General features: G+C 41.2%; 1 protein-coding gene across 4 annotated transcripts in view; it reads right to left on the bottom strand.

Annotated features, from left to right (window-relative positions):
- Positions 1-16,349, bottom strand: part of SRBD1 (S1 RNA binding domain 1) — a 236,501-nt gene that overhangs the window by 38,518 nt on the left and 181,634 nt on the right. For all 4 annotated transcript variants that reach the window (XM_075925416.1, XM_075925414.1, XM_075925415.1 and 1 more), the window contains 3 exons: positions 13,449-13,555; positions 7,920-8,096; positions 1,070-1,246 (listed from right to left, as the gene is read on the bottom strand). In XM_075925416.1, the coding sequence (XP_075781531.1) occupies positions 1,070-1,246; positions 7,920-8,096; positions 13,449-13,555 (461 nt within the window). The remainder of the gene's footprint in view (positions 1-1,069; positions 1,247-7,919; positions 8,097-13,448; positions 13,556-16,349) is intronic.

The raw sequence follows: 16,349 nt of genomic DNA, 5'->3' as shown, positions 1-16,349 counted from the left end.
TTTTTTGGTTAGTTTACTTTTGAAAGCACAAGTTCCTCATTTCAGCAAAATGTGGATTTCTGGATTACAATGTAAGCTTCTCTAAAACCAGATTTATTACTACCAAATCACAGATGCATGGAACACTTTTCTGATGGCCTCTCTTTGTTCTCATGAATAGTAAGGTGCTACCAGTTCCACTGAGATCAATAGAATGTCAAGCAATGAGGGGCACAGACACTTAATGTGTGTCTGCCAGGTATAAAGTTGTCATATCCATCTGTAGTAACATCCAGTTTAATTACCTCAGATTTTTTGAAAAGAATTCTACACCTACTACTACCATTACTTCGTGGTATTGCTGCAGACTTTAAATGTATGGAGAAAAATGGAAGGGAATTCATACTGCACAAACATGAGGTTACAAAAATACAAACATCAACTTCAAGTTTTCATTTATTCCTGTAATATATAAGAGAGGGCTGGGACAAAGCCATATTTTCAGATTTACAGGACAACCAGCAGTTTGCTTCTGTACTTCATCAGGCAGAAAATCTGAATGTTATGTAGTGTAGATAAGGTGGCTGGCAAATGGAATTGAAGGGGCTCAGTACTGGTGGCAAGGTAAGTGAGAGTCACACTTGGAGGAAAATGTGAAAGGGTTAGTGTGAAGAAAATTCACTAGGATTTTAATAGTTGGTATGTCCAAAGATACAGTATAAGGGCACTTTAAATTCACTAGTGTAGTCTGTGTGTTTTAGGTAAATTTTGGAACACATTTTCCTTACTGAAATGAAAACATATTTAATTTCTAAAAATAGCTCTTTTTTGGAAAAACAAGAAAACATATAAAAGGACAAACGAAATTGATTCCAAGTCTTTCATTCACAATGAGAACTTCCCTCTTTTGGGGAAAGGTGAGATTAACACCCACACCCCCCCACACCTCTACACCCCCACACACTAACTGGTATGTATTTTGAGATTTTGTAAATCTCAAACAGATTTCTCCATTAGGTAAGAAAAATCACTGGTCACTATTTAAAAAATTAATCCCACAATCTGCTCAGAAATTCTCTACTTTACTTACCTCTCTGCAATGTCATATGACTCTGGATGGATACACGTTTGGTCCAAAGGATTTGGTTGTACTACAACATTGGCTACTGGTTTGCTCTTCTTTTTGCCCTGCTTTACATTAGCAGCTTGAACACCTGTTTTAGTCATAAGCGCATGACCTTCTGCTTCAAGTTTAGGTTGTTGATTGCTGTCAAAATTCAAAAAGAGACATAGTTCTTGGTATAAGAACACCTTTTCACTCCGTTCCACCTACCCCCCACAGACAATGATCAACTTTAGCAATTTCTTCATTTTGTAAAGATTCACTCACTCTCTTTTTTTTTAAATTACAAAATAAGATTGTGTTCTGGACTCTTCTCATGGGTAGGAGAAGGTAAAAGCATAATGATATTCAATACACACTATTCAGAATGTAAATATAAGAGCCTTTATTAAGATGTATTAAAATGCTGCAGCAGCACATTCATAAGTCTCTTAATTTTTGGGAAGTGTGTCCCCCTCTGTTTCATCAAACTGCAGTGCAACTCAAGCATTATTATATGGTTACAGGAAACAGAAAATAGCAACAAATGAAAAACAAAACCACACTGATTTAACATGCTAAATCAAAGTTGAGGACTGCATGGAAATAAGAATGATAGTCTTGGGACTACACTCAAGACAACTGAATCGCAGCTTTGCCTCAGACAGTACCAACTTCGGGCAAGTCATGTGACACAGTTTCGCAGTCAGTAAAACAAGGACAGTTCTACTTCTGTACTTGACTTGCTGCTATAAGGACTACTTCATAACTGGGAACATTCAAATACTATAAATTGAACAGGATATTTTTGTCATCCTTTAGTGCTAGACACTACAAAATATTACTATTTAGAAATCTATCTCCTAGAAAAATATACTTAGGTTGATATTGTGAGGAGGGAGCATACAGTGGCCTTAAGCCATGATTGTGCCCTCCAATCCAAGGCTGCTCCCTGGGTCACAGCTTCCCCGCTCTAACAGACAGCCCTGTGAGAGAAGAGCTCCGAGAATCTCTGAGAGATACCATAGCTCTGTCAATCACCTGTCCTCCCACCCCCAGCCATGGTCTGTACACTATGGCTTATAAGGTGTCCTCAGAGGAAACTTAGTTTCTTTGCCAGGGAATTGTTCCTCAGCCAGATCTTGGGTTTCTAGAGACCTTTTATGTTGCTCTGGCCCCATTTCCTGGCATAAAAGGGATGAGGATCTAATCCCTAGTTATGCTAATGTGTTTTTTATTATTCCTTGTTTACAAATAAGATACATTGTGCCAGTTTTCATGTGACCTACTCTAACACTATCTTAATCAAGTCAATATGATCTTTTCCAAATGTTGCGTGAACTTTTTTTGTTAACCCTTGTTAAAGAAGGTAGAATTTGTATATGGAATTTACACTTATGCACTGCTTTCATACATTTCTAACTAGACAAACACAAAAATGATTTTTTTTCTATAAGCTGATGATGTTTTCACATTAATCAATTATTGGCTTTCACAGTGAAATGTATACTAAAGTGCTCATGTTGTCATTTAAAAAGGAAAACAGCAATACAAAATACTAGACAGATACAATTTGACTAAGTTCGTTTATGGAATAACTTCCTTGGTTCTGCTTTGTTAAAACAAATGTTCCAGACTTCTGAATACCTGATACTTAATCTTGAATGCTGTATTGATACTAGATATTTGTATTTCATTTTAGGGATGTTAACTATCTGGTATTTGTGTAAACATGTAACTGCTTGAAATGTTAGTGGTTACATGCTTATATATGGGGGTCCAAGAAGGGAGCAGACTTTTAAGCCAGCTCCCTGAAAGCACCATCTCCCACCTCCCTCTCCCCACCAATAATGGGACTGCAGCATGGGGGGCAGGCAGCTCTGCAGGAGCCAATACGTGGGGAGCTGGATTGAAAGCTGCTTCCTGTGTGTACTGGCTCTCCTACCCCCCATGCTGCTGCCTCTCTCTCAGAGGGGAAGAGGAGGAAGTGTGTGTCATCCACAGAAGCCAGTGCTCGCAGGGAGTCCGCTCTTAAACCAGCTCTGCCCAAGCATCAGCTCCTGCCTGCACACACCTCAGTGGGAGATGGCTCTGTGGAAACCAGCATATGCAGAGAGCCCGTCTTAAAACAGGCTTCCCACGCCGGCTCCCACCTGCCTTCCCACACTGTTATCTCTGGCGGGGGGAGGCTCTGTGGGTGCTGTCTGCCTGCACACATTGGCTCCCATTTCTCCTCCACTTGCTGCCTGTGATACAGAGGTAGCAAAGCGGGGATGAGGGATGAGTGCATGTAGTCGATAGTATTAACCGATAAGCCCACGCTTATCTGTTAATTGTGTCGTCAACTACACACTGACATCCCTATTTCATTCTCCACTTTTTGTTTTTAAAGGAAAATATAATCCAGAGCTATGTAAATACTTGTAAGTTCCTTGACCCTAGGCCTATGCTAAAAGATTTCTATAACTCTTCTCTATGCAGAGCGTATCAACCATAAAGGGTCCTTACCCACAACAGCTAAACAGAGATGTCTTTACAAGTTGTTCCTGTGAAGTTTGCAGGCTTTACTAACTCTAATTTTGAAAACAGACTAGACTTGAATGTCCTAGTAGCTATCTTTAATAGAGCCTGAAAGTGTCTGAAATTCCAAAACTTTTCAAATGAGTCCATGTAACTCTTTTGGAACTTTATTCCTTTGTAAGCTTTGAGTTTTGTTGAAACCTACAGAACAATTCAAGTCCAAACTGTTTAAGGTATCAGATCAAGGGTGGGTAAGAAGTGGCCTGTGGGCCAAATCCAACTTGCCAAGCCTTTCAATCCAACCCACAGCCACCCCAACAAGGCCCGCAGGCAGGGAGCAACCCCAGGGCTAAGAGCAGCTGCTCCATGTGCCCCTCTGTGTAAGAGGGAGGGGGAAACTTTATGCACTGCACCTACCCCCAGCACAGTCTCTCACCTCCCATTGGCTGGTTTTCCCCTCCTACCGCATGGTGCAGAAAAGCACATGGAGCAGTTATACACTCTGAGGCTGCAGCAGGTAGGGAGCCTGCCTCAAGGTCCTTCTGGGCTATGGGCCGGGAGCCGCCTAGTAAGTGCCTCCTGGCCAGAGCCTGCCTCTGGGAATAAAGCCCCTCTGCCCCAGGTCACCATCCCTTCCTGCCTTATGTCACCACCCAAACCCTCTGTAGCACCTGCATCTCGGGTCACGATTCCCTCCCAGATCCTAGACCTCCTCCTTTACTTTTCTTCCAGATCAGAATCCTCTCCTGCATCCCAATCCATTGTCCTAGGTCAGAATTCCCTCCTTCACTCAAACTCCCATACCTTCTCCTTCACCCCGAGCTCCCTTCTGCAACCAACCTCCATCCCAGGCCCCTCCCCCCCCAACCGCTCCACAGAAAAGTGCAGCCTTTGACCACATATCAAAATCTTGGAGAGGCTCCCCAATCAAAAATTATTGCCTGCCCCTGTATCAGATGATTGTGATTTATATGAGCAGTGAGATCACACAGTTTAAAATATTTTTTCACTCAACTAGCTAAAATGATTTTGCTCAATCCAGAGCTAAGACAAAACGTGGGAAACCTCAGGCCAAAAGGATTAGTTTGAGAAAACAGCAGGGAAGCCCGGGGGAGTGGGAGGTTGGAACAACCAAAGATGCAGTTTTAGGGGGGAACTGCATGGTGTGCCACACCCTCCCCTTTCTGCCTAGCTGAAGAAGCAGCATCTCAGCTTGGCTGCCTCTGGAGGTGAAGGGAGGGCTGGCTCTAGGCACCAGCAAATCAGGCAGGTGCTTGGGGCAGCATTTTGCCAGAGGTGGCATTTCAGGTAAGCAGCCGGTGCCGCTCCTGGCAATGCCTAGCCCCGCCTCGCTGATTTAAAGGGCCATAGCCCGGGAAACGGCGTGCCTGCGTGCAGCCAGCTGGCAGTACCAATGCGCCCCAGAGCCTGCTGGCTGGCCCTGTCTCCTAGTCCTGAGTTCTGCTTCTCCCCAGCGGCCGCTACCTCCTCCAAGAGCCTCTCCACTCCAAGCCATCAGCCACCCCTTCACCTACATCATATGGAAATCCCAGGTAAGATGCCCCCTTTCTGCCTAGGGTTGCCAGGTGTCCAGTATTTTCGCCTCCTGTCCGGTTAAAAAGAAAAAATCAGAAAATACTGGATACCTGGCAAACCTACAAACACTCAGCCCGCTGGCCCAGCCCCTGGCCTCTCCCCCTAGGTCCCAGTCCCCGACACCCTGAACCCCATGGACCCTTTGAAGTCTGTTCCTAGTATATTTCTCTTGTTCATGTTTGTAGTAGAAGTAGAAACAAACAAGGATCCAGCACACACACACACACACCCACACACAAACACACACACACAGAATATTAACTGTTTTACATTCTTCAAAGAACCACACATGCTGTTTCATAGATATTTCTTTAAAGAAATAAACTTTGTTGATCTGAGTAAACTTTTGTGTTTGATGTTTCTAAGGCAAGCTTCATTCCATATATAGTTGTATTGGGCACATACAACTCTCCACTCCTTCTAACACCTCATAAACTTGAATATATAATGGCTATTAACAAGATGGACACACAAAAATAATGTGCACATGCACACCCACTGATCTCAGTTTATCTGATAATATAGATGTGTTAGAGCCACATAAGGAGCCACTGCATTCCAAAACAAATCTATTTTAACAATACAAATATTTATTGATTTAGTTTAGATGTCTTATGTGCTATAGTTATCATAATTGGCTGACAAGTAAGTTAAAACAGAGTGGTATTGTTACCTGATTATAATTGGTTTGACGATTAAGTATAGCCATAAACTACTTGAGTTTTAGATGTGGCACAAGTTCTCCCTTCTATTTTTGGTACTTTGTTTATATTTCCTTAACTATTTGTGTTAATAGTATTTCATGCATTCAAACCACAATTAAAAAATAGCCTATTTCTATAAGCAGGGCTTGACAATTAGTGTAATCTACTCGCCCATGGTGAGTAGATTACAAGCTGGCCCACCCGTGCAGTGTAGTCTGCACATGCGCAGAGTGCCGAATCGCGCGGCTCGCCGCTGCTCGGCAAGTCCTGTCTATAAGAACAATAAAGTACAGATTTAAGGTACATTTCCCACTCTTGAAAAAGAGCTTTGTGTGAGCTGGAAATCTTGTCTCTGTCTCCAAAACAAAACAAAAAAAATTGCAAGTGCAAATGTGTAAAAGCCAACAAAAAGGGGGGGAGGGCAGCCAAACATTTTTTGCTTGGGGCAGCAAAAAACCTAGAGCCGGCCCTGGGTGAAGGTCGCCATCTGGCTCCTAGTGCTAGTCATGCTCCTTTTGTGTGTGCTGGGAGTCTTCCTGTGTGGTGTGCCTGCGATGGGACTGGGGGTAATGAGGGAAGAGGGAGTGAGGGGAAGGGCAGTGGAGAAGGAAAGAGATGGTATAAGGGCATGGAGAAGGGAATGTGGGGAATGAGGGGAGGAAGATGGAGGAGAGAAGGGGATAGAGGAATCGAGGGAAGCAGGAGCCCAGCATGAAGTGCCCCCTTGGAAGTAGCTGTGATGTTAAACAGGCCCCTTGTAGCCTCACTCTGACAAGCCCCAATCCCCTCTTACACCCAGACTCTTCTGATGAACCCCACACTTCAAACCAACTGATCCCCAGTTGGCTTCACCTGGACATCAAGCCCACTCCCCCAGCATCTGGACCCCCCCCAGTGAATCCCCCACACCCAGATCCTCTTCCTGAGCCCCATCTCCCCACCTCCAGCTGAGCCCTAAAGACTCATCTGAATCTCGGCAGAGTCCAACTGTTTCTACACCAGGTGACCCTCAAGTCTCTGAACCCCTGCATCCAGATCTCCCACTGAGTTGCCTGCACTCTGACTGCCCCACACAGAACCCTCTCACCCCACACCCTGATCCTCACACGCTAAGCCCTTCCACACTTGAATCATGCTGGGCTAACACAGCCCCGCCGCACCTGGTGTACAGAGGCAAAGCTCAGGGTTTTTCTGGGGCAGGCCCACACCTTGCACTGTATCTGGATCAGAAGCAGCCTCATTGCCAAGTTCCTGAAGCAGGCAGTTTCAGGATGATCTCCCATGTCAATGCAGCCAGTGGACCGTGTTCCCAACTGTTAGGCTGGAGCCACATTTATTTATTGACAAATAAAATTTGCAGAATTTTAAAATACTGTGCAAGGAATTTTAAATTTTTTGGTGCTGAAATTCCCTCAGGAGTAGATTTTGCAAGATGTGCATTGCTAGGCATCTATTTATTTGACATCAAGATTAGGCTCTTGCCCTTGGGAAGGAAAATATAATATACAATTATCTTAACATTCCTCTACTGCACTGTTTGACAAATGCCTGCCTTCTTTGTTTTCATTTTTATTATTAATAATTGGTAGTGGAACCAATGAGACACTGAACACCAATATTAAAAAATGACAGTACTTGCCCCAAAGAGAGACAACCGAAACCTCTTCCCTCTCCTGATTACAAGATTAAAAATGTGAGAATAAAGATAAACCACCATCACACTTCCACAGCACCTGCCTTCCAAACATATTAATGTAATTTACAAACAAGCATATATTGAAAACACCCCTGTGAATTCGCTACAGACTGAAAACAGAGGCCAAACATATTTGCCCAAGGTAACCAAAGAGTTCGTGGCAAAATAAGGAGTAAAATCTGGGAATCCTAATTCACAGTAATATGCTACAGGCAACAAACCTACTAGACATTCAGTCAGCTCTGCTTGGTTGCTGCTTTGAGAAGAAATGGGCTTGTAAATGCATATTGCTACTGACTTGAATTCACATTTTAGTATTTACCTGCAAAAGGTTCGTATATATTCTTGGTTAAACCTGATGAAGCCAGCGCACTGTTGAAAGGATTTTGGACCAAGTCCTTTAACTTCCTTGAGCTGCTCCCGACTTATAAATGGTCCATTCTTTTCTCGCCATTCAATTATATTTTTAGCCCTATTAGCATTCAGTCCTGCAATATGTCTGAGAAGCAAAATTTTCAAAACATATTAGTTACAAATAAACAATGACTAGTGAAGATACAAATTAACAACAACAAGGATACAAACTGCGCCAGGAAATCTGATCCACACAACTCAAATATCAATACACTAAATAGTTTCCAAAGGCAGTGGAAGACCAAAGACTGAAGAATCCGTCTTCACACGACCTTGCGAAAGGATCCACTGAAGTCAACAAGACTCTTATCTGAGACAAAGAGTCTATGTGGATGGATACTTCTGCAAGATCAGACCCAAATCTGCATGCAGGTCTATGTGAATGGAACCAGAGATTTGTTCACTGATGTGACTGAGTGTCACTAATGGTACTTCCAAGAAAATTAGCACCCACAACCCACGTAAGAATTGGCAGATACAAAATAGCAAAGCAAAGAAAAATCCCACCCCCCGCAAATAGTCCCATACTTCATGCAACAAAAGTTGAAATTGAGTAAAATTCAGCATTGCGGAAATATCAAAATTATAAGGAAAACTTTAAAGGTAACAACCCACAAAGTCAAAATACCGCTACTACTAAAAATAAGTAAGAATGGAAATTCTGGCAAGTCATTCTTGGAAATATTAAGCAGATGATCATGATTTTAAATTCTTGTCTATGCAGTGGGTAGTGTTCTGTAACCCAGGGTTATGCTTCACAATGAACATAAAAATTGTCATATTTGTCTAGTATCTGCCCCAGTATCTTTTTTCCTGAGAGTGACCAATTCCAGGTTTTCCAGAGTGAATGAACAGGACAGGTATTCTTCACTTGGTCCATCCCGTCTTCCATTGCAAACGTATAAGAAACAGAAAGTAGGGACACCATTCTAGCCCATCCTTGCTAATAACCACTGCCCTCTATGAATTTATCTAGCTCTTTTTTGAATTCCGTTATAGTCCTGAACTTCATAACCTCCTCTGGCAAGGAGTTCTACAGGCTGACTGTGTGATGCATGAAGAACTACTTCCTTTTGTTTGTTTTAAACATGCTACCTATTAATTTCATTTAGTTACCCATAGTTCTTGTGTTCAGAAGAAGCAAATAACCATTCTTTATTCATTTTTTCCACACCAGTCATGATTTTAAAGACCTCTAGCATATCCCCCCCCTTAGTCACCTCTTTTCCAACCTCATATGGCAGCTGTTCCAGACCCCTTATCATTTTTGTGTTCCTATTCTGAAATTCTTCCAATGCCAAGATATCTTTTTTGAGATAATGCGACCACATCTGCATGCAGTATTCAAGATACAGACATACCATGAATATATATAGAGGCAATAATATATTCTGTGTTTTATTCTCTGTCCTTTTAGATTATTCCTAACATACTGTTTTCCTTTCTTTTTTTTTTTGTCTGCTGCTGCATTTTGAGGGTATTTTTCCAGAGAACTATCCACAATGACTCCAAGATCTCACTCTTGAGTAGTAAAAACTAAGTTTTGTATGCCCATCATTTTATATATATAGTTGGGATTATGTTTTCCAATATGCATTACTTCGCCTTTGTCAACACTAAAATTCATTTACCATTTTGTTGGCCACCTAGTTTTATGAGATTCTTTTGAAGCTCATCACAGTCTGCTTCAGAAGCAGTTTTGTATCATCTTCAAATTTTTCCATCTCACTATTTAACCCTTTCTCCAGATCATTTATCAGTTTGTTGAATAGCATTGGTTGCAGTACTGATTCCTGAGGGACGCCACCAGTTCTCACTCTCCATTCTGAAAACTGGCCATTTATTCCTACCTTTTGTTTCTTATCTTTTAACCAGTTATCTATCCATCATAGGACCTTCCCTCTGATTCTAGGACAAACTTACTTTGCTCATGAGCCTTTGGTGAGGGACCCTGTCAAAGACTTTCTGGACCCACCCAGATCCCCCATGCTTGTTGACCTCCTCAAAGAACTCTAGTAGATTAGTAAGGCATGATTTCTCTTTACAGAAACTATGTTGACTTTTTCCAACAAATCATGTATATCTATGTGTGTGACAATTTTGTTCTTTACTATAGTTTGAACTAATTTGCCCAGTACTAAACTTAGACTTACCAGTCTGTAATTACCAGTATCATCTCCAGAGCCCTTTTTAAATATTGGCATCATATTAGCTATCTTCCAGTCATTAGATACAGAAGATGATTTAAAAGGTTACATCACAGTTACTAGGTCTGCAATTTCACATTTGAGTTCTTTCAGAACTCTTGAGCTAATGATATCTGGTCCTGGTGACTTACTACTGTTTAGTTTATCAATATGTTCCAAAACCTCCTCTAATGACATCTCAACCTGGGACAATTCCTCAGATTTGTCACCTAAAAAGAACAGTTTAGGTTTGGGATCCTCCCTAACATCCTTAGCCATGAAGACCTATGCAAAGAATTCATTTTGTTTCTACACAATGACTATATTGTCCATGAGTGTTCTTTTAGCATCTCAATCATCCAGTGGCCCCACTGATTGTTTAGCAGGCTTCCTGCTTCTCATGTACTTAGCAATTTTTTTTATCGCTTTTTGAGTTTTCGCTAGCTGTTTTTCAAATTCCTTTTTGCTCTTCCTAATTATATTTCCTCCCCTCATTTGACAGAGTTTATGCCCCTTTCCATTTTCTCCAGTAGGATTTAACTTACACTTTTTAAATGTGTTTTTTTTTCATCTCTCACTGCCTCTTTCACTTGCTTGTTAAGCCATGGTGACACTTTTTGGTTCTCTTACTGTGGGTTTTTTAAATTTGGGCTGTGGATTTAAGATGAGTCTCTATTAGGGTGTCTTTGAAAAGCTTCCATGCAGCTTCCAGGGATTTTACTTTTGGTCCTTTACCTTTTAATTTCTGTTTAACTAATGGCCTCATTTTTGTGTAGTTCAACTTTCTGAAATTAAATACCACAGTGTTGGGCTACTGTTGGTGTTTTTCCTACCGCGCGGAGGTTAAATATAATTATATTATGGTCACTATTTCCAAGTGGGAAAAATGCAAATACTATAATTAGGAAGAAATTCAATTTCATAACTACATAATAGAAATGATTGCCTAGGAGCTACTAATTCAGAAAGAGTCAGTGTTATAATGAATCACAAACTAAGGATAGGTTAACAACATAATACTGTAACATAAAAAAGTGAGTATAATTCTGGGATGTATTTGCAGGAGTGTTGAGAAACACTTGAGAAATAATTTGTACACTATACTCAGCACTGGTAAGCTTTCAACTGGAGAACTGTGTCAGTTCTACACACCACAGTTTAGGAGAATTGTAGACAAACCGGAAAAAGCCCAGAAGAGAGCAACAAAAATGATTAAAGGTCTACAAAACATAACCTATAAAGAAAGATTGAATATAGGGTTTGTTTGGTATGGAGAAGAGCTCACTGGGCTGGGGGGACATGACAGTCTTCAAGCACATAAAAGTTAGTTATAAAAAGAAGAGTGATACATTGTTCTCCTTAACTGAGGACACAACAATAAATAATGGGCTTAAATTATGGCAAGGGAGATTTAGGTGAGATATTAGAAAAGACTTCCTAACTAGGGATGTTAGAGATCGTGTAATTGAATAGTTGTGTAACCACATGAAATCTTAGCGGTTAAACGACTGTTCGATAGTCCCCGGGGGGTGAGCACAGCAGCCAGTGTGCTCCTGGCTCCACTCCTGGGGAGCTCCCTGCAACCTCGCGCTGCTGCTTCTATATCAGAGGCAGCAGCACAGGGTGGTAGGAGGGAGCCAGTCTGCCAGGAGAGCCAGTTTGAAAACCAGCTCCCCACGCAGACTGACTGCTTTCCGGCCTGCGCTGCGACCTCTAATACAGAGGCAGCAGCGTGGGGTGGCAACAGCCCCTGTTCACCGTGATCCAAGCTCCCCATGGACAGAGGCTGGTCTGCAGTAACAGCCCGTCTGTGGGAAGCTCAGACCCCCATGGACAGGGGCTGCTGCCACTACAGTCTCGCCCATCTCCCCTTTCCCTCCCCCTCCCCGTGCTGCTGCCTGTGATAGAGGCAGCAGCGTGGGGGGAAGAGAGAGGGCATCATCATGGTAGCGGGTGTTGGGGGAACCAGCTTTTAAGGCAGTTCCCCCAGCATGGGCTCCTGCCTGCCCCCTTTTGCTGCGGGTTCGTGGAGCCTGAACGTACAGGGAGCTAGCTTGAAAGCCAGCTCCCTACACATATTGGCTCCCACCTGCCCCCCTCACCTTTCAGGATGGGAGTGGATCTGGTGCTCAAGGGGGAGCCTTCTTAAAGTCAGCTCCTCATGGGCACTGCTTCCCACTCTCCTCCCCCCTCCCCCCCCAGCAACTTTGCTGCCTCTGATACAGAGGCAACGGGGGGTGCATGTATTCAACAAGCCAAGTTCATTGGCTTATCAGTTAATCATGTAGTTGACTACATATTGACATCCCTATTCCCAACTGTCCAAATAGTTAAGCACTGAAACAAATTGCCCAGGGAGGCTGTGGAGTGTCTATCATTGTAGGCTTTTAATAACAGGTTAGACAACCACCTGTCAAGGAGGGTCCCGAAGATAATACTTAAGTCTGCCATAGGGGAGAGGACTGGATAGATAAAGTCCTACATTTCCATTATTCTGTGATTATGAGCATGGTGCCCTCCCACTGTTTATTTTAAACAGTCCATTGGTCTAGATCGGGGTGGAGTACCTCAAGCCTGGGGGCTGGATGTGGCTCCTGGCTGGCCTGTATCTGGCCCCTGAAGCTCAAGCCCCCCCATTTCCTGCTGGTTCAGTAGGGTTATAGCTGTCCCAGTCCCTGTCTGTAGTCCCTTGCTGCCTCCCTGTGGTCATTATACACTACAACTGTGCCTACTAGCAGACCCCTCCCTTTCTGTTTTAGGAGAAGCAATAGTATTCCAGGCACATCCAAATGTCCTGGAACCACTAAACCCTGACCTTGCTTTAAGTTATAAGAGGAAGCTGCATACCAAATTTGATGGTCCTAGCTCTTCCTTTTAAGAGACGTACTTGAATAGACTCACACATATACAGACACACAAATTCTTTCAAATATATAATAGATGCCATATTATTTGTTACTGATGTTTGTTCCATGCTGTGTGTTATTACTTTGAAAATAATTTTTTCCCCTCAGAAGAGTGGCTTTACCTTGCAGTTTTTACCTTTTTCTTTAAACACAGTTTTTACCTATACTTTTCCCCTTTCTAAAAACTGTCAGTTAATAATCCAGGAAAATACTGTCTTAAGATAACATTTTCATGTAATCGTAAGTTTAACACAAGAGCCATTTGTTCCAGCTGAGTTTGAGTTGGATGACAGACTAAACAGAGACTCTGTGATCTAGAGGCATGCAATTACTGGAATTACCCACCTTAATAGAATTTCTGAGCAGATGTTAATATCTACTCCTACAAAGCTGACACACTCCTCAACCACACTGTCCAGAGTTGCTTTGAGCAAAGTCTGTGAGACGTCATGCTGCGAAAAACAAATACAGATATTGGGTTACTGAAATACCGGAAAATGTATAAATGAAAATTACACACAATGGCAAATGTAGCAAAACATTTACTAGTATATTATCAATATAAAATCAACAATACAGGGATCTCTAATACTACTTTTTCTATTGTAGAGTTACCTTAGCCCACTGATTTTTCTTCAGGCTCCTTAATATCTCTTTGCAAGAAATCTGTTGCATATCAAATTCCTAAAATATGCAGTAAGACTACATTGACTGTCAATTCAGACTTTTATTTACTGTACTGGATAAATACTTTCCTGTCTTATTTAAAATAAAGAAATAATTAAACACACATTCCCATTTGAAATAATAGAATTTACATTGCATTTTATTATGCATACCTATAATACAGATTTGTTTAGTCTGACAGTTAAAACTTTTTCTAAAATCTGATTTTAAAATTGTTATTAAAAAGACAGGTAGGACAAAATTCTCAAATTAAGATACCTGGATAATAAGTAGTCATATTCACACACACAAATGCCACATGTGTGCATACTGCAATGAGGGTGAGTATATAGCAAGTGTCTGTCAAATTCAAATTTTTCTTTTATTACAATTAATTGTGTTGTTATAGAATAGCTTATTAATAAATACCTTTTAAGAGCAAACCAGATATTATATAAGGTCTGAGAACATGTAGGCTAAATTTCAACCCTTCCACACTAAAATAAGTCAAATTTTAAATGGCTATTTATAATAAGATTAGTAGATCCTTACCCACAGTAGCACTACTTAAATTTTTTTTATATTTTAATTTATTGTTTGCCTATTTTCTTAGTTATGCTTGTTAAAGATAAAAAGTTATGAAATTCTAGATACCAAAAGTTTTACTTCAATCCACAACAATGTGAACTTCTCTGTGGTCCCACCTATGCTTAGAAGTCTGACCTGAAGGGAAAAACCTTTCTAAATGCATGAGCTAATTTAATCACAACATTGGCTTTGCTCTAGGATTATTATAAGTCACTCACATAAATCTGGGTTGATCTGTAGTGGTTTTGTGATGCGTTTATTTAGGACATCATTTTGGATTCAAGCCAAGATCCCAGATATTCTGTGCAATACTGTGTCTTATCTTCCAAGCCATACAGCTCTTTTAATGTTATTAAATACAACACACAATCTAGCTCCATTTGTCATTCATTAAACAATAGTTAATATCAGAACCAAATGCTCTGCCAATGTCTCCCCTCTTACTAGAGCTAATCATATTGTAATATACACTGATTGCCACAAATATAATAATGAACTGACATGATTTAAGCAGATCAAAGGAGCCCTCACATGACAGACACCTGCACCCTCTCTCCTCCAGAGCCCAGCCACAGAGTGTCACCCTTGCCCCTACACTTGCATCTCCCCTCATCCCCACCTCCATACCCCAGAACCTAGGGATCCAAAGGAAGAGCTTGATGCTAGGTCTTGGGTTTGTATTCTATCTCCTGCACACCTCTTTCCTTTAAGGTGTGCTGGGAACTACAGCTGCCCAGAATCCTCCAGTTCCCCTTCTCCTTCCCCTCAGCAGTGTCCTAGAATTGCAAGATGGGCTCTGCTAGGTCCTTTAGCCTTTAACAGCATCCAGTAACTCTGTACCACCAGTTCTGCAGGAAAAAGGAAATTCTGTATATACATTAATGGCAAAGAATTCCCCCAAGAGTAATTTGTAGAACTACATATGCAGAAGAAACTCTAAATAACAGAGAATGTAACTACACACATTATGCCTTATCTTTTTGAGAGGCAATATGGCTTTTTGGATCAACAGCTCTGCTAGAAATGTTATGTGTCATTTTTTTATACTAAATTACATGACCAGTAACACAGGGATGGTATCTGAAGCCTTGATCTACAGCCCTTGCTATTAAGTGCACAGAATTTCCTTCACCAATGGAAGAGGTGAACCTAAACTCATAATCTCCTTATTTCAAAGAGATGTTTGGGGCGTGTTGTCTCTTGTGTGTTAAATGGTGAACAAATTTAGTGAGTGAGAAGAAACATGAAATAACTCTGAAGTGTTTTGTTTGATTTATTTCTCTTTCATGGAACAAATGTCAGTGAATAAAAATTCACAGGCCTCTAAAAATGCTTTGCATTTTTCATGTTTTTAAATAAGTCAGTATGTTTCAACTGCATACAAGAATTTAAGAATTAAGGATTGTCAAAGGCAAAATCCCACTACAACTTTTACCACAGAACTATATCAGTTTCTCGATGATGCTCACCATAACATATCCTGCATTGCTTTTACATCCAAGTTCTGTGTTTGACTTTTGGCTGAGGTGCATATTTTATAACATGATGGTGAGCAAAGCAACGGGGGAAGAAATGAGAAATTATTATTGGGCTTTTAAAAGGTGTCAGGACATATATTTTCTTTCAGAAAGATAAATAATTGTATTTGAAAGCATGCCTCAATTTTGTCCACCAACCGCATATAGATTAAAACCTACTTAATTAGCTCTACAACTATAATTAAAAGAAAAAGACTAGCTCCTCTTTAACACCTGAATATACTACAGACAAACCAATGAGAATCAATATCTACAGTATATACTAGAGTGAACGGTTGCATGGAGAGTGAATGTGTTTGTGACATACAGATAAGTAAATTGGCTGCCCTCTTCTATGAACAGCATGAATAAAACCTTAGTTATAGGCCATCTCCAACTCTTAAGAGAAAAAAAAATCAGGCTTGTAGAAGATGACCAGCTGTGAACTGCAGCAAACTCTTCTGAAGAGACACTG

The sequence above is a fragment of the Pelodiscus sinensis genome, chromosome 3 (assembly GCF_049634645.1).
Source record: "Pelodiscus sinensis isolate JC-2024 chromosome 3, ASM4963464v1, whole genome shotgun sequence".
Lineage (NCBI taxonomy): Eukaryota > Metazoa > Chordata > Testudines > Trionychidae > Pelodiscus > Pelodiscus sinensis.
Note: the sequence above shows the minus strand (reverse complement) of the source record. Positions and strands in the feature narration are given on the sequence as shown.